Genomic DNA, 24,800 nt, shown 5'->3' with positions numbered 1-24,800 from the left:
TGGAAATGACTAGGAATGGAATAGCCAGAACAATCAGATTTGACCCGGCCATGCTGATCACATTGATTGAAATGTCAGTGCAGGCCAGTTTCAGGATAGCCAGAATTTCACAGACAAAATGGCTAACAACGTTATTAGCACAGAATGGTAACTGTATTGTGAGAGACGTCTGCACCACTGAGTCAGTGAGCCCAGTGACCCAGGACCCAACTGCCATGGGCACATAAGAACCCTTGCTCATAATGACGGGGTATCTGAGTGGGTAGCAGATGGCCACATAGCGATCAAGTGCCATCATGCCTAGAAGCACACACTCTGTGGCCCCCATGGCAAAGGAGAGAAACATTTGCACCATGCACCCTGAAAAGGAAATGGTTTTCCTTACTGTCAGGAAACTGTCAAGAATTAATGGGACAGAGGAACTTGTGTAGCAAACGTCCAAGAAAGAAAGATTGCAGAGGAAGAAATACATGGGTGTGTGCAGGTGAGAGTCACAGATAATTACTGAGATGAGGACTCCGTTTCCCAGCAGGATCAGCAAGTACATCCATAAAACGAGCACAAAGAACACTGTTTGGAGTTTGGGGTGGGCGGAGAGCCCCACCAGGACAAATTCTGTCAACATGGAGTCATTGGTCCTCTCCATGGTATGCACGCTCTTTCTCCAGTAGGCACTCTATGGATGATAGAAAAGGAGTTTGTTAATACAGCAATCTGGAAGAACAGCATTTTTTAAAGCATTGTTTTCTGTGTTAACTATATTCCTGTGTTTTAACACAAGAAAATTTTTCTGGGACAAGTTTTTTCCTATAAACACAGACCACTATAGCAGGAATCCTCAACATGAGGGTTTTCTGGGGTTCAAAGACAACACGTTTGTTTATAGGACCTTTGGCTCCCAAGTAAGTTTATTGCTATAGCTACTAGTTCTGATGCTTAAAACCCTGATGCTGCACATCAGTGCCCCACAACCGGGTCTTGCAGGCAGAGGTGTTATGTTTGGAAGTGAGGGCCTACACTGTGTTTTAAATTTGAATTAGAGATCATGTTAAAAGTAGGAAATATGATACAAAAATCTAAATTTCCAGCTTCTCTTCAAATAAATTAGAATAATTGAAAATATCGGACCCATTTCCATATGGAGATCAGTTACAGCTGGCCATTGACTCAGAGGCATGCCTTTCCATCTATGGAGAGCTCTCCTCTTTCTCTTGCTTGCTTGTTACTGGAGGCAAATAGTCGTTGTTAATTAACAAGTTTTTCTCAGTTAGTTTCAGTCATTTATATTCCCTGACATGATCTTATGTATATTTAAATTCTTGACCTATGGCTGCAGGACCAACTTGACTGGAAATAGTAGGCACAGTGATTAATAATACAGTTAAGAGGTCATGAAACTGTTTTAATTTATTTAAAAATAAGAGCAAAAAGTAAATGTTTGCATTTCAGTACATAGTCTTAATATATTTGTCCTTATACCAGCACAGTTGTAAAACATAGCTTTTATATTTTGTTTATGGAGGAAAGTGCCAAGAAAAACAAAAGTGCCCAGGGCCAATCAAAGTCATAATGCAGCCCTGAGTGGCTGAGTCTCTTTTCAGAGCTCAGTCTTATATGCCAGTGGCATAAGTAACAGTTTCATGTTGTTGTTGTGTTGTTGTTATGTGCCATTGAGTCAGCACCCGACTCATAGCGGCCCCTTCTTGGGTAGCCGAGGCGGTATCACATAGTGGCCTTAATGTCACTGAGGAGCAGCTTCATTGAGGAAAAGGACCTGTCTTGCATTCCTCGATATGAGGACATATGCCTTCAAATAAATGGGTTTTTTTTTTCCAATTGAAAGTAGAAATCCAACTATTTTCATAAATAGAGGAATATCGTGTTGTAGGGTAGGCTCCACTTATTTTTTTTTTTATATCCACCTCATGCAAGAACCATCACTTATGGATTAATTAATTAATAATTAATAAGTTTTACTTAAAATGTATGCATTTAACTGAACCAATGATACCAACCTTTTTTTTTTTGGCAAATAAAATTCATAAAGAAAAAGAATATATAAAACAGACAAAAAGGAGAGTTTCTCCTGCTGAAATTGCACTGGTTGTGGGGGAAGATAAAGCAATATTTCCTTAGCACCTTATTCACATATCTTTCCTCATTTCAGGAGCTCTGGTGGCATACTGCCTAAGGCACTTGACTTCAAACCCACCAGCCACTCCTTGGAAGGAAGGTTGGGCAATCTACTTCTGTATTGATACTGCTTCAGAAACCCAAGGAGGGATCGCTGTGAGTTGGATCTGACTGGTGGCTAGTGAGTTTGGTATTTTTTTATTATTTTTTTTTTTTGGTTTTCCTCCTCTCAGCTTAAGAGGATTCCAGAGGCATCGTTTGAAAGCCTCCAATGTAATAAGTAATAATCAGTGTTAGTAAGCTAAGCATTTTAATGGGGAGCATTTTCATGGGGAAAGGAGCTCTGGTGGTGTCACCAAACCAAAAACCAAACTCACTGCTGTGAGTCAATTTCAACTCATAGTGACCCCTTCTGGGGTTCTCCAAGATATCTCTATGGAAGTAGATTTCCCACTGGTGGAGTAGTGCCTAGTAATTTTATTAAAAACAACATTAAGAGCACACTAATAGTTTTCAAATTGATTACTATGTGCTGGGTATATTTCTAAGTGCTTTTATTATTGGCTTAAAATTCATCTTCTTTTGCAATGAGACACTTTTGATCTAGTTAATTTTAGCTCAAATTGGCATCATTCAATCATGTTTCCCAAGCCAAGAAGGACAATTCTCCCATTTCCCCTAGGTTTTCAACTCATTCCTGCCACAGTTAGTGAAAAACAAAGTGTACCTTAGTTCATTTGGAAGTGCAGATCAAAGCTCGGTTGAGCCCTCCATAGCCAGCTCTCAATTGATTGCTTTAGTTATTAAACTAACTGAAGTTAGTATATTAAATGTCCCTTCAGCCAGAGTTTTTTGGCTTCTTTATGAGTATGAAGGACAGAAACCCAGAGGAAAAGAAAAACATTCCTGTTTCTGATCACAAGCTGGAAACCTAATGCTTAAGCAACTCTGCTCTTCATGTCTTTTTTAAAAAGAGAGTCCCCATCTCCCCCAAACGCTTCCAGAAGTACTGGTTGGTCAAGGCATTGTTCACTGGGTGAAAAAGCACCCTTTCTTGGCAGCTTCCCACCAGAGGTCCCAAGGTGTGCTAAATATTATAAACAATTTGAAGTCATATGGACATGAGATGGAAAAAACAAAACAAACCTCAGCTTCATCTCATAAGAACTCCATGACACTATGATGAATTTCTGGCTTCTCTCAGCCCCTGTGTCCTCACCTACACACTGGGGTAACAGAAGCTCATCAGTGTGATCTGAGTTTAACTATGATCATAAGCTAAGTTTATAGAGGAACATAAAACACATCGGATTCTTTCTTGGGTCATAATTATCTTTAAAAAAAGAATATGAGAACCCAAAGTACATTCTTAGGCAACCCAGATCCATGTGCTAAACCTCTCACATGCTAGGAAAGTGACCCAGGCCTGTCCTACTCTTCAGAGTCAAGGTCTTTCATCTGTAAAGTTACTGATAGCTTCTTCATAGATTGTATGAGAATATCCAGTTAAGAGGATATGATGCTTTGAAAGCCATTTGCAAGCTAACTGTGATATCTAAATGTCCATTCATTCATTCAATATATAGCAATAACCTAGTGTATTGTTGTTGTTGTTGTTGTTATGTGCCATCGAGTCGGCCCCGACTCATAGTGACCCCTCCTTGGGTTTCCGAGGCAGTATCACTACGGAAGTAGGATTGCCCAACCTTCCTTCCGAGGAGTGGCTGGTGGGTTTGAACCGCCAGCCCTCTGGTTAGCAGTCAAGTGCTTTAGCCCCTATGGTAGGCAGTATTAATGGAGGTTGGTGGTGAGGAGACAGTGGTGGATGAATGGAATTATTATAACATCTATTGTTCTCAAGACCAAAGGGTAATTTCATACAAGAAATTCTGCATTTGTTGAGCAATGTAATGTTCTCATTTGATATGATTTTAGAGTTTCAAAGCCTAAAGGAAATTGTCATTCCCTTTTCATTTTAGAAACGGGAAAAGCAAAGCCGAGAGAAGGTAAATGACTTACTAGGAATTGTGTGTTGAGTGAGGAGCCCTGGTGGCACAGTGGTTAAGCACTTGGCTGCCAAACCAAAAGGTGGCAATATGAACCCACCAGCCATCCACAGGAGAAAGATGGCAGTCTGCTACCATAAAGATTTACAGCCTTTGCTCCAGAGAAGGAGAAACCAATAGTCACACTGTAGATGGCTGCTTACAAGATTTTAAGACCCAGTCGGAGAAAAATGTGGAACAAATCTCAGAATAATAAAATGATCAACCTTATTGGTCTGATAGAGACTGGGGGAACCCCCAAGACCCTTCAGGCCCAGAGCTGGACTCACTCTGTTGCTCACCTTTCAGTCAAACAATAGACAGGCCTATGAGGTGAACACTTAGACCAGGAAGAAATATACATCTTGGAAGAACCAAACACAGGAGATCGAAATGGCAGCATTTGCCTAGGGGTAAGGCTCAGAAGGCAGGAATGGACAGGAACAAAGGACAAAGGGAAATGGCACTTACAGGGAGGAAGTAAGAAGAGTGCTGTTACATTTCAAGGATTGTAATCAGTGTTGGGAAACACAATGTATATGAACTGTTGAGTGGAAAACCAATTTATTCTCTAAACTTTCACCCAAATCACAATGAAAAGTTAATTAAAAAAAAACGTGCAGCCTTGGAAATCCCATGATGCAGTTCTGCTCTGTCTTACGGGGTCACTATGAGTCAGAATCAACTCTACAACAATGAGTTCTGTGTTTTGGGTGTGCCTAGCTCTGGTGGCATAAAGGAGCTCTGGTGGTGTAGTGTCTAAGGCATTAGACTGCTAACCAGAAGGTTGGTGGTTCAAACCCACCAGCCACTCCATGGAAGGAAGACTGGGCAATCTACTTCTGTAGTGATACAACCTGTGAAACCCAAGGAAGGGTCACTATGAGTTGGAATCAACTCAATGGCTGTGAGTTTGGTTTAGTTTTGGAATGAATTGTGTGTAGGAAGTGACCATTGACTGATGCTAAAGCTCACACTCTTTGAAAACACTTCTATCTCAGACAGGGAAATGTGTGATTGTTTTTGTGACAATCAGAGAGAAAATGAGGACTTGACTGGAAAATTAAACAGATTCAAAATGACAGACATTGAGAATATGACAAGTACAGACTTGGGCCCCTGAGCAATGTTTCTGCTACTGATGAAAGCAGCTAGCACAACGCAGGAATAGATGGATTATGTATTCAGATTTTTTAATTTTTTTTTAAACTGGAAGACATTTGTCAGCAAAGATTAATCCAGGTCAGCAGATGTCAAAACAAGACAGACCTAAGTGGCCTGTGGTAGACTTTTACCTGAACACCATAAATAACACTGTCAAAGCTCACTCTGGAACTCGGGGGACCTTTGGGCACTTGGATAAAGAAGTACTGATAGAAATGATCCTGGGTCAAGGGGTTTCAGAAAGGCTAATGATTTATATTCACTCTGGTAGCATAGTGGCTAAGACACTTGCCTGCTAACCAGACGGCTGGTGGTTCAAACCCACCAGCCACTCCTCGGAAGGAAGGTTGGACAATCCTACTTCCCTAGTGATACTGCCTCGGAAACCCAAGGAGGGGTCGCTATGAGTCGGGTTTGACTCGACGGCACATAACAACAACATATTAATAAGATTAGATAGAGGAATCATATTTTTTTCTTAGTTCATTTGAATGCAATAATTATTTTGAACATACTTACAGATGCTGTGATATCTCAGCTATTTAAAAAATCTCTTCATCATTTTCAAATGGTCAAAGCAGCTGCTGGTGATGGCAAAAAAAAAAATTGTATTGCAGTGCTATGCATTTGGGACAGAGGATTAGTTTTTCAGTAACAGTTTACTAATAGTCTTCAAATTGCTTAGCTACTGAAGAAATGACAGGTACTTTTCATTGATGTTTGTAGGTTAGAGGACCAGACTGAAAAAAATCAAGTTTTTTCACTCTACCTGCAGAGACAGGGTATGGTATAAGAATTTCTTGAAGAGGCAGGGGTGACATTGAGAACTATCACTGAATTTGGTCCCTAGGTTTGAAACTTGGAACTTCCTTTTTTCTTTTATTTAAATGAGACCAGTGCCCACCTAAGAGCTTTGTTATGAAAATTGCCCAGTGTCCTAAAGTATAATGTAAAGCTTGAATCACACTAAATGGTGAGAAACTGACAGATGAGATGGTTAGATCCATCCAGTCAAAACATAAAACGGACATCCATAAGTTGATAAGCAATATTTACAAAAACAGACGATAGAACTTATGTGTCTCTGGCCTGAGAAATGGCCTCCATCCTGGATTTGAGGTTGTCTCTCTCACTTATGAGCTGTTAGGCTTTGCCTCCGGATAGGTTCTCCAGTCATACAATAATGTGCAGGGTTAGTTGGGGGCTGTTAGTGAAAACTGTATAACAAGCAGGTTGGTGCAATTCTTTTCCAGGTTCCACTTACCAGCAGATTATTCCTCAGCTAAAACTGATAGACCAGGCTATTGAAAATATACTGACTCGCAGGCCAAGAGTTTCTTGTTCACTCCAGAAGAAAGCTCAAGAATGTCCCCATAGTTCCCCGGGCCTTCACGCATGGGCCTTCTGCATTTCCAACTGCAGAAACATGCTCCAAAGGGCCAGCTGTTAGCGTAGCGATGCAGTTTAAACTACTTCGTAGGGTGCATAGGGGTGGGGTAGAAGGGAAGTGTCCAATATTGTAACAAATTAAAGTTAAGAATGTCAACATGGAAGATGAGAAACTTTCCAAAACTCCAGGGAGAATATCCCATAGACACAATTATATTGTCTAATTAATGTATTCTTGTAGCAGATCTCAAGAGACAAATACTACCATCAACAATACCACAATATTTGAAGATTTTAAGTCTCAGACTGAAAAAATTTTAATGAGCATTATTTTCCCTTTTTTGAAATTATCTGAAAAATTTCCCATCATTAAGTTACCCTCATTTGCATATACCACACACTTCGCCGTTGAGTCGATGCTGAGTCACAGTGACCGACAGGACAAAGTAGGGTTTCCAAGGGTGGAATCTCCATGGAAACAGACTGCCACAGCTTTCTCCCACAAAGTGGCTGGTGGGGTCAAACCATGGACTTTTCCACCAGCAGCCAAGCACTTAACCAAATGTGCGACCAGGGTTCAGTGTTTCAAATACCTGATGGGGTTCTCAGAGCACTATGATGAATTAGTACAATTATTCCTGTTACAACAAACAAACAGAGCCTGAGACTCTGAGAAGTACAATATTTTAAAGGTTGAATATAAGCAATTTAAATAGATTATTAAATGCCAGTAAGAGAATAAAACTGAGCTTTGTTTTCCCTCTAAACGAAAGTCAGAGTTGAAGCATACTGAAGAGAATGTAACCTTTTATCAAAAACGATTCCCCTGTGACAGCACCAAGGCCTTGAACTGAAACCAATCATGAGTCACAAAGACGCATTCTCCTTTCTCAAAAGGTTTCTATCAAAGCCTTGCCAGACAAGCTCACTCTTTCAAGTTGGTAATTTCTCCTTAATCCCCTACATATTTCTTCTTTAGTTGATTTCAAATGTTATGTTACATTTCTCGAGCACCTGCCTTTTAATGCCCAAGAATCATAACTAACACCTACTGAGTGGTGAGCATTTTTCTATGTATTTTACATGCATTTAATTAATATAATCCTTATTGAAATCTTTTTTTTTTTTTTAAATTGTGATTTGGGTGAAGATTTACAGAGCAAATTCACTTTCCATACAGCAGTTCACATATACTTTGTCTCATGTCATTGACCACAGTTTACCACAATGCAACAGCTTCCCTCCCACTTCCTCCCCATAGTTACCTCTTCCCAATGTCCATCCCTCCATGGACTCCTGCCCCCAGAGCTGTCTCCCTGTGCATAAACAGCCCTTCTTTCTCCCATGATTGTTCTCTCCAAGGAGAGTATCTACTTGAGGTAAATGTTCAACTCATATGCTTGTATTGTGTTTGGCTGGAAACCACAGCTGTGGGTTCAATTCCAGACCTGAAGGGCAGCTAGGGGCCATAGTCTCAGTGGTTCCACCAGGCTCTATTGGACCAGCAAACCTGGTCCCCACTTTTTTTTCTTCAAATGATTTTGAGTTTTGTTCCACATTGTTCTCCCTCTCTATCGAGAATCTCCTACATAGATCCCCTTCCAAGGGGATGACATTGGTAGCCGGGCACCATCTAGTTCTCCTTATTGAAATCTTATGAGATAAATGCTATTATTATATTTATTTTACAGGTTGGGTAACTGAGAAACAAAAAAAGTTAAATTCTTGTCCAAGATGTTATAGCTTGCAGGAACTGGATTCAAAATAAGACAGTCTGCTAGTAGGATCTATACTCTAACCACTAGAGATGCTGGAACAAAAGGAGGATTAGAAGTACTCTAAGAATGAGGGTGTTGTTGAATGTCTGTGTGATTCGTTACTGAAATGCACTGGAGTTGGCTTCAGAGTGTACCACTGCAGGGATGACCCTAAAAGCTTGCCGGTATTTATCTATATCAATATACCTAAAGGCCTCTGTCTCTGCTGAACTGCTTTCCATTGTGACTGCACTGTTTGACCTTCCCACCAGCTATGTATAAGGGGTGCCATTCCACCATATACTCATCAACATTTTATGTGTGTATGTATTTAATTATAGCTATCCTAGTGGATTTCCTCATGATTTTCATTTTTGATCATGCTTTAAACAGTTTATAAGAAATTAGTTTAGCATGTTAAGTCTGGCTTCCTCAGGGACAGTTTCAACTGAGTGCTTTCTTTCTTTCTTTTTTTTCCCCATGTGCTTGCCATACTTTATTTATTTGAATGTCTCGTACCTTTTCAGATATTTTGAATATCATAATGCAGTAGACAAACCCCTCTCCCCAGGATTTGTCGTTGTGGTAGCTGTGGTTTGTTTAATGACACTACTGAACTAATTTTCTAGGGTCTTCATTCTTTGTTGTGTGTGAACATCAAAATATCTATTTCTGTAGCTTAACAGAGTTCCTTAAACATCTGGAAGCAAAAAAAAAAAGGAAATTTCCCAGTCATGGGAGATGTGTGTGTGTGTGTTAGAGCACACCTTCAACAAACACTCAACCTCACTATTAAAACTCTGCCTTCTAGAATCTTTTGAACCACTGGGAGCTTTTTAAAGTCCTATCACACCAGGACCTCATTACCTAGATTTTCATCTCAAGCTTTTAGGTTTGCCAGCTGTCTACCATAACTGTTGTCCATTGTGTCAGGCAGAAACAACAATACATTTGTCTTTAAACTTGTTGACAAATGGCCCCCCAGAAGCCATCTCAGCTCTGGGAGAATCTTGAGAAAATAAGAGCAAGACCTTTGGACTGGTCCTTCATGGAGCCAATAGACAGGTCAAAACAATCTGCTACAGTTCTTTGAGAATAAGGTCTATACTGCTCCCTCTGTAAGGGGCATGTTTACCAGGCATGTGGGCTGTTTGTTTCAAGGCTGAATTGCAGCTTGTGGGTAGGGGATGGTGCCAGGCTAAGTTGAAATACTTCAAAATTCTCTTACTGTGATTTGGCTGTTTTTCTTGATTAACATTTCCCTGGTGGTTGTAAGCTGTTGATTAGATTTCAGACTTCCAGAAAAAGTTGATTCTGACTGCTTTTGCCAGCTAAGGTACAGAGGGAGGGACTTTTGGAGCTCCCTACTCCACCACTTTTGCCAGCGGCAACCCCCTGCCCCCATTTACTTTTAAGTTCTTTACAGTTCCGTTCCTCTATCTCAACCATAAAACCAACAAAACAAAACAAAACAAAGCTCACCCATATTGCCCTTTAATTATGAATTAAAAAGTTTCAGTCCGTTGTACACTATTATCTAGAGATTCTGATAAAATTTCCTCACCATCTTCAGGTCACAATGCTTCAAAGGACCTCAAGTGTCTGCTGGTTTTGCAACAAGTCAGCCAGTAACTCAGAATTATGATACTTTCCATTATCTCTTTCACTTGCCATCTTTACTTGAATTAATTGCACTGGTTATGAAAGGACTGTAGACTCTTCCTTTGTGGTGTCTGCAGATTGTCAGCACTCACTGAGGCTGGGATAAAAGGAGTCAATCTGTTGCATTCATTTTATGGAATGAGTGGAACCGCCTGACCATCGGTCCTCTTACAATGGTCCACTACAATTTTAGTAGCGAACCCATTTACCTGTTGATTTTTCATGCCCGTTTAAATGAACTACTTGAACATTTTGCTAAGTTTAATTGTCCTGAAGTTTTCTCATCACTTTCATTTTCCTTTTCCTTTCTTCTGAATATTCCTATGACCTGTTTCCCACCATTAAACCACATTTGTTGGAGCTGAACCACTAGTTCCATGACATGTTCCCTGACATTACTCTGCATCCCTATTCATGGTGCTGTAATGGAAATTTAATGGTGGGTGCCACTTTCATTACAGCATTATTACCTGGGTCAAATACATAAAATTAGGGGATCCTTTAGTATCATCACATACCAATTCACACTGTATATATAAGTACATTTTATAGCACTAATCAAATTGTGTCGTACTTATTATTTGCTTATCTCAACATGATCAGATCTCGTACAGTTCAAGGATGTAACAACCCCATCACCATGTGGAAATCCATACTCATAAACACAGCTTCTATATAATAATGGCCATGAACATATTTTATAAACTCTGAGATGCTGTTAGGTATTATTATAAAAGTAGAGAAGTATAAGAAACAAAGATACAAGCATGTTTCATTAAAAATATCTCTTGAGACACACACAAAAGTGGCCAAAAAGAGAAATGTCAGGGATGGGTGAGAAAAATACCCTATACTCTGCTACAGAAAGAAAGAAAAAAAAAAAAAAATACAGTAACAAAACTCACTCTTACTTCATTGTTCAAGTATTTTATTGGTGCAATTATCTAAAGTGATAGTTCAAATCTCACTTATTTTTTTTTAATTCTAAAATACAGATATAAATTTATACTAGTAAAGTAATGTGAGGCTCAAAAAAATTCTTTACACCATGTTTATTGAAAAAATATAATGCTCAGAGTTTTGTAAAAAGTATTAAATATTTTCTTGAGTATATATTGCCTATTACATCTTACAATACAATTCTAATTTTCCAGCACTCACTTTCCCACAAAATGCTCAATCATACATTGTAGGCATCTGTAAAAATCATTGTCTGGCATTTAGTGAATGCTTGTATGTATTTGTTGAATGTGAGGTACTATGAAATAGTCTCAAAATTCAAAATACAGTTGATTCTTGAACAGTATGGGGTTGAACTGTGTGGATCCACTTATATGTGGATTTTTTTCCAGATATGGATCTTGGAGAAATTCCAGAGGTAACAAACACCACCAGAGGAGTTAACAGAAGATGACTTGAGGGTGATGACTGTTTCCGCCCCAGGGCCAGACAGCGAGGAAGGAGACACAGAAGCAGCAGTGGCAGGAAACTGACCAACCTTAGACGATTTGTCAGAAAAGTCCCAGTCACTTAAGACAGCTTTCGGCTTCTTTCATGACATGGACCCATCTATGATAGAGGCACTGAAACTAAAGTGATGCTGGAAGAAGGACTGGTACCATATAGAAGCATTTTTAGATGAAAAAGCAAACACCTCAGACAGAAATCTCGATGTATTTCTGCAAAGTTACACTGAGCCCCTGCCTTTCCTTCCACCTTGTCCACCTCTTCCCCCTCTGCCGCTCCAGACAGCAGACCAACCCTTCTTCTTCCTTCTTCTCAGTCTACTCAGCCTGAAGATGAGGACAATAAAGATGCTTAGGATGATCTACTTCCACTTGCCTTCACTGCCATTGAGTTGACTCCAACTCATAGCAACCTGATGGGACACAGTAGAACTCTGGTTGTGTGGTGCCTAAGGCATTTGACTGCTAACCGGAAGGTTGGCAGTTCAAACCTGCCGGCCAGTCACTCCGTGGAAGGAAGACTGGGCAATCTACTTCCATTAAGATTTACTGCCTTGGAAACCCAAAGGGGGTTGCTATGAGTTGGAATAGACTGGATGGCAGAGAGTTTGGTTGTTTTGTATAGGACTTCTGAGGCTGTAAATCTTTACAGAAGATTTTTCTGTAAAGATTTTTCACTTTTCTGCTGCAGAGCGGACGGTGGGTTTGAACCATGGACCTTTTGGTTAGCAACCAAATGCTTTAACCATTGTAGCATCAGAGCTTCTTTACTTCCACTTAATGAATATTAAAAATATCATCATGTCATGTAGTTAATAAACTTAGCTGTTGTGTGTGTGTGTGTGTAAGTGAAAATCTTATAACTCTTTGGCAAGAACTGTGTTAACTGATTATTGATGTTATTGGTAAGGCTTCTGGTCAACAGTTTGCAATTAATAGTTAAGTTTTGGGGGAGTCAAAAGTTATATGCAGATTTTCAACTGTAGGTGGGGATTGACACCCTTAACCCCCCCGTGTTGTTCAAGGATCAACTATATAATAAATAAACCCTGTTGCATCTCATCTACAAAAATAAAAGTTCTATAAACAAAAGGTTCTTAAAAGCCTTTGTTTTCTTGAATATTAGACTTTGGTAAATGTTACTGATATCCTTATTACCAATGACTGTGAATTTGGAGCACATTTTATCATAAAAAATATTTGGTTATTCACCTATAACAAAGGGAATCATAACAGTTAATTTCTACAGCTTTTTTGAGCTCTAAATATATATGAATTTATAATTCATAAAAAAACTTTGACATATTTTCATTTGTATTTTGAAGCAAACATATTATAACACAACACAATCATTGTCGTCAAGTCTGACCCGACTCATAGCGACCCTTCCTTGGGTTTCTGAGGCAGTATCACTATGGAAGTAAATTGCCCAACCTTCCTTCCGGGGAGTGGCTGGTGGGTTTGAACTGCCAACCTTCTGGTTAGCAGTCAAATACCTTAGACACTACACCACCAGAGCTCCCTTACACATAGTATAGTTTATGTCTGTTTGTGCTTCTGTGGCTATATCACCCCTTGTTTTCTCAGTTAATTAAATTACTTCCCAGATGCCAAATATTTTCCAGTGAACATGACTTCTATTTGAAGTTATAGATTAGAAACTAAGGTCTAATAGCTAGACTGCAACTTAATATATGTTCATGAAACACTTTCATTCAAATAATGTGATATCTATATAGCTATCTGAATTTATGGCACAAACATTCATTTCTAGATGTTTTTCTCATTTGGGTCCTTAAACAGCTATATTTGCTATTATTCCAAAAAAAAATCTTGGATGAACCTATCGTCTCAAACGAATGGAGACAAAGCAAGCAAATGATGATGCATGTCAATGCTTTGTTCAAGTCGTAACATCTGGATCTTTTTTTAGCATTTAACTCTGTAATTATTATTTGGATTAACAGGCACTCACTTTGCAGTAAGTATTTACATTCCCTTTGGCAAATACATTATGGGTTAAAAGGCTGATATTTTATGAATTTGATTGGTGGATATTTGCCCTGTGTTCTCAAAGGTTATATTGGCAAGAGAATTTTAGTCCATTTTTAAAGTTTTAGTACCACTTTGATTTATTTCCAACTTCCTTCTTAATTGAGTCTGTGCAACACTGTCCCTTACGCACCAAGAAATTTCTCCATTCCACATCTCTCTCACCCCAACTTTAAATTGCTTTGGGAATTGGGGAACAATTATAATAACTCTTGCATAACAAATATTTACTCATCCACATCTGTGGAATCTGGCTTCATTGCTTGATACTGACCTTAATTCAGAATGCAGTCATGGATATTTTTTAAAAGTTCTAAATTGGCTCTTCTAAGAAGGGTAGATAATTTCTCAGTTTACAGGTAAGTTTTAAATACCAGAAACTGTACCTTTCCAAATTTCTCAGGTTAAAGGTAAGTTTTAAATGCCATAAACTGTAACTTTTCAAATTTTTCAGTTTAAAGGTAAATTTTAAATACCATAAATTATACTTTTCCAAACTTCAGTTGCCCCTTGGTCTCCAAGGAGGATTGGTTCCATGATTCCCCAAGAAAAATCTGCGAATGCTCAATTCCTTTGTATAAAATGGTTTAGTATTTGCATACAATCTATGCACGCCTTCCCATATACTTTAAACCATCTCTAGATTACCTATAATACCTAAGACAATGTAGATGCTATGTAAATAGCACTTTTCTCCCTCTCTCTTAGCCTTTGAGGGATTGCTTTGACCACCTAACTACTTATCAGGCACATTTTTTTCTTAATGTTTTGGATGCATGGTTGGTTGAATCTGCGGAGATGGAGGGCCAACTGCATGTTGTGTTGTTAGGTCCGATCAAGTTGTTTCTGACTCATAGTGACCCTATGTACGACATAACAGTCTTTCAAACTCTAAAGTTATTTTATTTGAGTTTATACTATCGACAACCTTAGCAACACAGCTATATTATTATTGTTGTTGTTGTTGTTATGTGCCGTCGAGTCGGCCCTGACTCATAGGGACCACTCCTTGGGTTTCTGAGGCAGTATCACTACTGAAAGATTGCCCCATCTTCCTTCCGAGGAGTGGCTGGTGGGTTTGAACCGCCAGCCTTCTGGTTAGCAGTCAAGTGCCTTAGGCACTATGCTATCAGAGCGCCTATATTATTATTATTACTACCATTGAAACATAGCTACCAGTTTATTATCATTATCGTTGTAAATATATTCTTACATTCACAGAACAATTCACATATGCAATATAATTTATATACTCTCAGCAACCCAATGAGAAATGTAAGGCAAATATTTTATTACTATTTTATAAATAAGAAAACTAGGCGCTAAATTAGAACTTTAAACCAAAACCTTTGAAGCTAAGTCCTAAGCACTTTCCACTGAAGCAAATGCAACTCCTATCTGTTCAGAGAAATGTAGGCGAACCTCCTCCATTTACATTTCCTTAACTGGCGATTATCTGTATAGAAGGCAGTTTGCTAGCACTGATTGAAAGATACTTAAAAATAAACAAAAGCTAAAAGCCCGCTGCAAAGAACAAATGTGGCATAGCAAAGTTGTCCTGGTCATGAATCTCCGAGATTGCACAGGAACTTGCTTACTAGCGCACAAAGTAAACCGGTATCTTTTCAATCAAAATCTGTACATTATGTGTGACCACTATGTTCACCCATAAACATAGAGAGAGGAGAAAGGTAGAGCAATGAGAAAGACCAGCGAGCTCCTCCCCCTAAGCCTCTAGTTACCTCACAAAATGCCAGGTAAGTACTTTTAAAGTGCTGGGAGCAAAAGCAAACAAAGGCAGCACGACCTGCCTGGCTCCAGGTGGTTCAAGCTCAGGATATCCTTGCCTGGGAGGGGAAGGCTTGGAGCAGATGGAAAAGAGAAACAGTGTGGGTGGCTTCAGATACACTGTCATTACAGTTTTCTGAACTGGAAGTCAACAGACTCCCTGGCTTAGACCCAAAGGGCTGGCTCTGGAACTTCGCCATATTTGTCAGGCAGTCAGGTAAGTCAATGTCTTGTTGTTTTTCTTCCTTTTGCATTTCGTGACTGGGCTGATCAAAGCGCTCATGTTCCTTATCCTAGATGTCACCACTTGGGGAAGACTTTTTTTTTTTTTTTAACAACCAGAAATTTATTCTCTCACAGTTCAGGAGGCTAGAAGTCTGAACTCAGAGTGCTAGCTCTAGAGGAAGAGTTTCTCTCTCTGTCGGCTCTGGGAGAAAATCCTTGTCTCCTTTAAACAACCGTAGGCCCAGTGTTCCTTGGCATCAATTTTCCCTTGGGTTTAGGAGGTTCTCAGTGCAGGTACCCTTGGAGATATTGCAGGTTCAGGCCCAGACCACTGAGCTTGGGACTTTCCGCTGTCCGGAGGGTGCAGCCATTTTGATTGTTTACATGAGGCAGCCATTTTAGATATTTTCACTTGGGGAAGATTTTGATTGAGCATAAGAAGGAGTATATATAGAGTGAGTGTGGAAATATTGCCATTTTCTTCTGGGCACTGTTGAATGAGTGTCGACAAATTTCGTCTTGGTGACTCCAATTAGTCTATGGTTTTCTCTGACCATTCATTGCTGGTGACATATGAATTCTACATGTATTTTATTGCTACCTGTTAGGCAGGGTTGTGGAGTCTCTGAGAGGTGTAAATGGTTTATGCTTCATCTGCTAACTGAAAGGTTGGTGGCTTAAGCCCACCCAGAGGTGCGTTGGTAGACAAGTCTGGCAATCTAGTTCTGAAAAGTCAGCCATAACCTTACGGAGCACAGTTCCACTCTGACTAGCGTGAGGTCGCCAGGAGTCACAGTCGACTTGACAGGAACTGGCTTTCCAGGCAGGATAGTGATTGAAGGAGCATGGGCTCTGGGTCTTGCTGCTGCACATTATAAGGCATGTGACTCCAGCCACACGAACTAATATTAAGCACGATATTTGGCACATTGGCTCTTGCAATAGAAGTTGGTGAAATGATTGAAACAAAGTTTTTTTTGTTGTTTGTTTAATTTAAATTAAACAATTTTTTTTGAGGTAGTTCTGGCCTTAAAGTGAATAAATAAAATTTAACAATCTCTAAATGGTTTTTTCATTTGTAAAACTGTGATTGGTATATTTCCTTATTTATCTTTCTTTTCAAAGTTGAAACACTTCTTTAATGTAGGTATATATTTTTTAACTAAATTGTCTCTGTATTGAGAGACTCTCGGTCAAGTTCTACTTCTGACACGCAGTAGTTATCCCAGCTCCTGTCTCACGGCAAAAGGAACGTGATAATGAGAAGAGTGGCAGTGCTGAATTCTCAAACTGTTAGCCCATGCAAGGCCTAAATTTGTGACTTTGATCAACTTTTGGTTGTTACTAAAATATCAATCTTAACATCCAGTAAGTAATTAAAAATTAAAATCTTTGTGTTACATTTCTGCTCAGAAACCTTGTAGGTTCATATTGTATGATGGCAAGTTTGAAAGGTAGCTAAAGTTACAGGTTGTAATTACTCACCCCACGCTTACTGCTATCTACTGGTGGACCCCTTCCCCTCCAAAGGGGCCCAATTCTCTGCCTGACATTTGAGCCTTCCTGTATGCCTGCCACCATGTTCCTTCCCAGATGTGCTGGCTACCAATCCTTCAGAGAAACTCCCTTCTCTAAAGAGAATGGACTGCGAATGTGATTATTCTTGAATGTTGGCCCAGCGTCTTCTCTTTCCAGGTTCTCACCTTCCCTGTTCTCTTCCAAGCTCGTCCAATGTGCTCCATGATTCCAGATCCAGTCCAGCCTGAAATGCTGCGCAAATTCTCACTTGACCGACTTGTTTCTCATAAAGTTCTTCCTTCTGCGAAAACTTACAATTTTAACCCAAGCTATACAATATAAGTGTGTTTATATCGTATTTTCATGTCAAGTTTTCCAATATCATTAACTGAGCTGTGAACATTGTAGGGGAGGCACTTTAAATTATCCTTTCTTTTCTCATCATCATGCTTGGAGCATGATTGGGCTGAAGATAGCCTGTCAGTAATTTTCTGAAAATAGTGTGGTAGTATGGTACAGGTTTACCTACCTTTTAAGACTGTGTCTTCCAATAACATTATTTTCTTAAGAGTATTTAACTACATGGTACAACTCTGGAATCTTCTGTAAAACACAAAAGAAGTATGTTCTTGTCATTTTCCAGGTTGTTAAGTCAATCTTATAATATGACACAAGACAACTTGTTTGAATCAAAAATGTCTGGATAGTCTGCTGACTCACGGTAGATTAGAGCCCTGGTCCTTTGTGACTTCCAGACCAATTGCATCAGCATCCCTGGGAGCCTAGGAGAAATTCAGAATCTCAGAACTTGTCCTGAGCACTGGAACAGCGTCTCAGTTTCACCCCATCCCCAGAAGATTCATATGCATATGAAAATCAGTGAGACAGAGAACTTGACTCGACATTAAAGACCTGAGCTTTGAGCTCTGCGTTATTATTTAGTACCTGATTTACCTTGGTCAAGTTCTTTTATATTTGGACAAAAATGAAGATGATATAAAACTGATTACACTGTATAAAGCATAGAGTGGTATATACATACATTTATATAAAGCATTTAAAACATTATTATTGTTTATTCAGGGTTGATTTAAATAAAGTAATCATCAAGAAAAACTCTGAAACTACAGAATAAAACAAGTGAAGACACTATGTAATGTTCTCCAAAGATAATCCACCATATACATGCAGAACTGGTCTATTCAAAAGTTTTGTCATAAGAGTCATCAAACAAGACATCAATAGTGGGCTGGGATATGAGATCAACAACTTGCTTTGCCTTTGAACAGATGTCAAATTTTACTGCATGTTATTCAATTTATTATGATTAAATATCTATAAACATGTTCTATTAAACTGATGGAGCATACATAGTGCCAGGTATAGAAGAAAATATGCACAAAAACCAAGGTTGCTTTGACATTTTGACCTTCTGTGGAAGTCTTTGATGCAAAATTCCATCCTTGTTCAGTTGTCACCACTACTTGCTTGTGATAACGACAAAGAAAGTCATACTTGTTGTCTATATTATTCCATTCCATTCCAGAGATTTAGTCACCTCAACTCAGGAACTTGTCCTCAACAGCAAGAAAGATGACTTCTGAATTGTTTTTGAACACAAGAGGTGCACATATTGGCTGTGGGGCCTATGTACTTCCAACATTCCCAATTTCACTGTATTCCACTCACTCACACTGTTGAAGTTAACTGGATTTCAGAGCTCCAAGCAAGCATGCCTTCTGCTCTATCCTATCCTAAAAAAATGCTAAGAGCTTAGGTGAATTTTAACAGTTTTTTCTTTGTAGTGACTATTTTTATGTTGGATTTTCCTTTGGCAACCTGAAAGCAGTGACATGGATAAGTTTAACCAGACGTTTGTGAGAGAATTCATTCTCCTGGGTCTCTCTGGGTACCCAAAGCTTGAAGTCATCTTCTTTGTTCTGATTTTAGTGATGTATCTAGTGATTCTAATTGGCAACGGTGTTCTCATCATGGCAAGCATCTTTGATTCCCGTCTGCACACCCCCATGTACTTCTTCCTGGGCAACCTCTCTTTCCTGGATATCTGCTACACATCCTCCTCAGTTCCCTCAACATTGGTGAGCTTAATCTCAAAGAAAAGAAACATTTCCTTCTCTGGATGTGCAGTGCAGATGTTCCTTGGATTTGCAATGGGGTCAACAGAGTGTTTGCTCCTTGGCATGATGGCTTTTGATCGCTATGTGGCCATCTGTAACCCTCTGAGATACTCCATCATCATGAGTAAGTTGGTGTATGTCTTGATGGCTTCTGTGTCATGGCTTTCAGGTGGAAGCAACTCAATTGTACAAACAGTACTTGCCATGCAATTGCCTTTCTGTGGGAAAAACATTATCAATCATTTCACATGTGAAATATTAGCTGTCCTAAAATTAGCTTGTGCTGATATATCCCTTAACATTATCACTATGGTGGTATCAAATATGGCCTTCCTGGTTCTTCCACTTCTAGTCATTTTTTTCTCCTACACGTTCATCCTTTATACCATCTTAAGAATGAACTCAGCCAAGGGAAGGCGCAAAGCCTTTTCCACCTGCTCAGCACATCTGACTGTGGTGATCATATTTTATGGCACCATCTTCTTTATGTATGCCAAACCCAAGTCCCAAGATGTGCTTGGAGAGGACAGGTTACAAGCATTAGACAAACTCCTTTCTCTGTTTTATGGGGTAGTGACCCCCATGCTGAATCCTATAATCTACAGCTTGAGGAATAAGGATGTGAAAGCTGCTGTGAAATATCTGCTGAACCACAAACCTACCTAATAAGAACTCCGGGATATTTCTGTTTTTGTGTGACAAGCACAAAGGTGATCTCATGGGTAAATGGGTGAGAACCTTTGGGGAAACCATGGTCAGGGATAGATCATTTTATTTTTGCTTTTGCAAGTACTACTTTTTAGTATGCTACATTGAAAACAGTAGTCTGCTCCAAACTAAGCTGCCAACGTGCCATGATCGAGATCTCACAAATGTGACAATGTATTCCATTAGAATTCCATCCCTGGCTAAGTCAGAAATGAGTGTTTCTGCTGTACTGTATAGCAACATAGTGGGGCAAAGTCACACGTAAGCTTTGTAAATGCAGAGGCAAGGGTACAGAGTTTACCCTACCACACATTACTTAATGATATTGATGGTTATTATTATTTTTTCTTTCTAAACTGTCATTTTCTTATACTTGTTTACCTAAGACATATGTAATTTACTTATGATTTGTGATAACAGAATAAATAAATGGCAGTTTCCAGTGTTGTTGAGAGTGTCAGTAAGCTGGAGAAAATGTCTTGTATAGTACCAGTGTTGTATTGTCCTACCATTTCAGAATTGACGCCTAAACTCTAAATTGAAGACTACAACTTACTTCTTAGTACATTTTATTCCCCTACACTACTAAATATTAGAGCCAGTTATCTCCCTCTGACAATCATTCTGTTCATATCAATCATACCCAACCTTCTCCCCATGGTCCCCACATAGATCTATTCAGAGAGAAGATTTGGCCAGAAGAAGAAAGAATGAAGGGAATATTTTACACTCCAGGGAGTGCATCTTCCCTTTGTCCCTATGGAAGAATGGGAAGGCTGTTTTTTCCTGTCTTAGCCAAGTGAGAGGGTCTGTGGGAAGAGTTTCTTGAGGTTTTGGGTGCCTGCGAAGGAGAGGCTGTCTTGATGTGAGGAAGTTGCTGAGCTCCACAGGCTGCAGAAGCTAGTCTAGAGGAGGAAGGGAGGTGAGTATGTAAGAACCAAAAAACCAAAATGAAACCCAGAAACATTTCAAGTCTACCGAAGATATTCTCACAGGCTAAGAGTGACAAAGCAGTGATGAGGGAAATCAATACATTTCTCGATATTCTCCAATGAGTAGAAACTCCTCAATAAATCTATTGCAGTTCTCATGCTTTTCTGAAGATAGCTTGTCTACAAGACCAAAGCTGAGCACAAAGGTTGGGACACGACATTCAGTGAAAGCTAGCCCTTAGCCCATTAAGACAGCTCTGGGATTCAACTTAATTTTCCTGCTCAATTTTCTTCTTTCCAGTTGGTTTAAGAGCCACAATGAGATCCTCTCCAATCACTGATTTCCCTTCCTTCCCCTCCCACCCCTGGTAGCCATCAGAGAAGGGTTCTTTCTGTGTGAAAACCTTTTCTTGGCTTTTTATAGTAGTGGTCTCATATGATATTTGTCCTTTTGTGTTTGTGACCTATTTCACTCAGCAAAATGCCCTCCAGCTTCATTCATGTTATGAAGTGTTTCACAGAGTTATTTTTTAACATCGCAGAGTATTTCATTGTGTTGCACCTGCTCTTTATATGTCAAAGGAAAGAGAGGGTTCGATCAATTTTTCAGGTGAAGAGTTGAAACCTGATATATGAGATGGTGACATCTTTTGAATTGTGGGAAAAAGTTAAAGTGCTAAAAAGTGGCTGAAACAATAGAAAGAAAATCATGGATACATCTAAAATCTTTTTGGCACAATTCAGAAGCTAAAGAGGATTAAAGAAGTGTCAGAGGTAAATGTAAGACTCTTTGGGAAGAGGCTGGGAAGGATGCCAGAAGTTCAAAAGTCAGAATCCACAGAATTTGCTACATTCTGTCTGAATGAAACTAAAAGCAATGCCCCTTGTGAGTCAACACAGAGGAGAGGCACCAGTAGCCGAGGTTCTCAGCAGTGACAGTATTCTAGTCTGGGTGGTTCAGTGACGGGTCAGCAGAATTCTAGTGACCAGACCACCTAGACAAAAATCCGAATCAACCCCAAGGAAGTGGACTGGCAGAGTGAAGCCCCCTGGGAACCATCAAAGGATACTTCTTTTTGTGTGTAATCCTTTTCTTGAACTTTTTATAATAGTGATCTTATACAATATTTGTCCTTTTGTGATTGACTAATTTCACTCAGCATAATGTCCGCTAGGTTCATCCATGTTCTAAACTATTGCAGATTCATCATTGTTCCTTAACATTGCATAGTATTCTATTGAGTATGTGCACCACAGTTTGTTCATGCATTTATCTGTTGATGTACATTTGAACTGTTTCCATCTTTTTGCTATTGCGAATAGTGCTGTGATGAACATGGGCGTGCATATATATGTTCATGTCATGGCTTCATTTCTCTGGAATATATACTTAGTAGTGAGATTGCTAGATCATATGTTATTACTATATCCAACTTTTTAAGGAAGGACCATACCAATACTCCATTCTTGATGAAAATGCTAAACAACATATGAATGGAAGGGAAATTACTTAACATAATTAAGAGCATAGAAACCAATGGCTAGCATTTGTCTCAATGGAGAGACACTAAAAGCATTCCCCTTACAATTGGTTACTAGACAAGAATGCCCTTATCAGCAGCCCTATTCACTACTGTAATGGATGGTCTAGCCAGAGCAATAAGGCAAGAAAGGGAAGTAAAAGGCATCCATATTGGCAAAGAAGAAGTAAAACTATCTCTATTTGTAGATGCTATGATCCTGTATTAGAGAATCCTAGAGACTCACCAGGAAAGCTACTGGAACTAATTGAAAGATTCAGCAAAATGGCAGGGTACAAGATCAATATACAAAAATCAGTCAGGTTCCTTTACACTAATGAAGAGAACCCTGAAAAGGAAATCACAGTATCATTTAAAATAACCATCCCAAAGATGAAGCACTTAGGAATGAATCTAACCAGGGACACAAAAGTCCTATACAAAGAAAAATACAAAACACTATTGCAAGAAACCAAAAGACACCTACATAAATGAAAGAATATGCCATGCTCATAGATTGTTGTTATGTGCCGTGGAGTCGGCCCCGACTCATAGCGACCCCTCCTTGGGTTGCCGAGGCAGTATCACTACGGAAGTAAGTTGCCCAGTCTTCCTTCCGAGGAGTGGCTGGTGGGTTTGAACCACCAGCCTTCTGGTTAGCAGTCAAGTGCCTTAGGCACTACGCTCATGGATAGGAAAACTTAATATCATGAACATGTCAGTGCTACTCAAAGCCATTTACAGGTATAATGGAATCCTGATCCAAATTCCATCATCATTCTTTAAAGAGATGGAGAAAATATTCACCAAGTTTATATAGAATGGAAAGAGTTCCTAGATAAGCAAAACACCACTAAAGAAGAACAAAGTAGAAGGCCTCACGCTTCCTGATCTCACAACTGACTACACAGTCATGGTGGTCAGAAAGACTGGGACTGGTACAGTGGGAGATACATAGACAAATGGAACAGAATTGAAAACATAGAAGTAAGTTCACTTATGGTCAACTGATCTTTGACAAAGGGTCAAAACTCCCTTTTCAATCACTTCCCCTTCTTTCCATTTTTCATTAATTTTTGTTCAGATTATTCTCCTCAGAATATGACACTTTGGCTCAACAGGGTATGTCCATAATGCTGGCAACAATATAAATGCGAACAATGATTTCCCCTTCATCTATTTCCAATCTTGTGGAATAAGGTTGGATAAGCGTAAGTATGTAAGCCTCCCTCATCCACTGGGTAAGTAAGGGACAGAAGCCATTAACCCACTTCAAAGAGGTGAAAAGAAGGAACGATCTGTGGCATCGTTCCTTTAGGAATATGGACGGTAATATTCATAAGTGTTGTTATGATGTCATGTTTAGCAATCGATCTTATGGAACTGATAACCTATCCGCCAATATAGGGTCAGAGAAAGAAAAGAATTCTAGAAATAAGGAAAAAGTTTTCCTAAGTGTCTATGTCATCCCTACCACCTTTCCCTGTGTTTGCAAAAATATCTCATCAGCTGTCTGATGGCAACACTCCTTTATTCCCACGTATAGTTTTAACACACATGTATTCAGTTTTGAAGAACATCCTTTCAGTCGCTCATCACCCCCCAATTTAGTAAGCGGGATTTCAATTCTCCATTCCAATTTTTGTTCAGTCCACTGCTTTATGGATAGCAATGAGCATGCTAAGTCCATTATATGTGATGCCTTGTAACTCTGTTATATTTCACTTGGAGTAAAGTGGGTTCTTTAATTACATGATTGTCACCCAAATTAAAATATTTTTTGCTCTAGGTATTTGATAGTGTTTCATTTGCATGGGATGCATATCCAAATCCAGAATGAGCATCCTCACTCAAGGCTCATTGTCCACCTGAAACAAAAGATAATGAGCCATTTCTGGCAAGCAAAAAATTGTTAAGTGTACTTCTAGCTTCTGAGGGAGATAGGGAATGCACACTTTTTTTTGGGGGGGGCATACATTCTTGCATTTCTTGAATGCCCCTGTGGTAAAATATCTTATCATCACCCAAGTGGTCACTTCCAAAGAGCAAAGGAAGGCTTTCATTGATTGGTGCTAGTACTTTTCTGAATTCAGAGGAAAGGCATAGACATATGATAGGCATAGACATGACCCAACTTGATTATCCCTTTTCAGGTCGCTAAAGAGTTTGATAACTTAACTGCTCACATAGGTATTCCTTTAACATTCCTGGCACATAAGGCCTATTTTTCAGACCATATTGCTAATCAATTGGTTACCATCTGAGAATCAGTAAAAATTCATAACATATCATTGTTTTTATTA

At 39.3% G+C, this 24,800-nt stretch overlaps 2 protein-coding genes across 2 annotated transcripts in view; one reads left to right on the top strand and one right to left on the bottom strand.

The window, feature by feature from the left end:
* The window catches only part of LOC103208077 (olfactory receptor 13C8), a 6,028-nt gene extending 5,382 nt beyond the window's left edge, over positions 1 to 646 (bottom strand). Inside the window, exon 1 of the mRNA XM_007953755.2 lies at positions 4 to 646. Coding sequence (XP_007951946.2) covers positions 4 to 646 — 643 coding nt within the window. The remainder of the gene's footprint in view (positions 1 to 3) is intronic.
* Positions 647 to 19,052: 18,406 nt separating this feature from the next.
* Positions 19,053 to 20,003, top strand: LOC103208076 (olfactory receptor 13C3). The gene has a single exon (XM_007953754.1). It carries the CDS (start codon positions 19,053 to 19,055, stop codon positions 20,001 to 20,003), a length of 951 nt encoding a protein of 316 aa, XP_007951945.1.
* The last annotated feature ends 4,797 nt before the right edge of the window (positions 20,004 to 24,800 follow it).

The sequence above is a fragment of the Orycteropus afer genome, unplaced genomic scaffold (genome assembly GCF_000298275.1).
Source record: "Orycteropus afer afer isolate SDZICR_OR568_19922 unplaced genomic scaffold, OryAfe1.0 scaffold00410, whole genome shotgun sequence".
Lineage (NCBI taxonomy): Eukaryota > Metazoa > Chordata > Mammalia > Tubulidentata > Orycteropodidae > Orycteropus > Orycteropus afer.
This window is presented reverse-complemented; position numbering and strand designations above follow the sequence as displayed.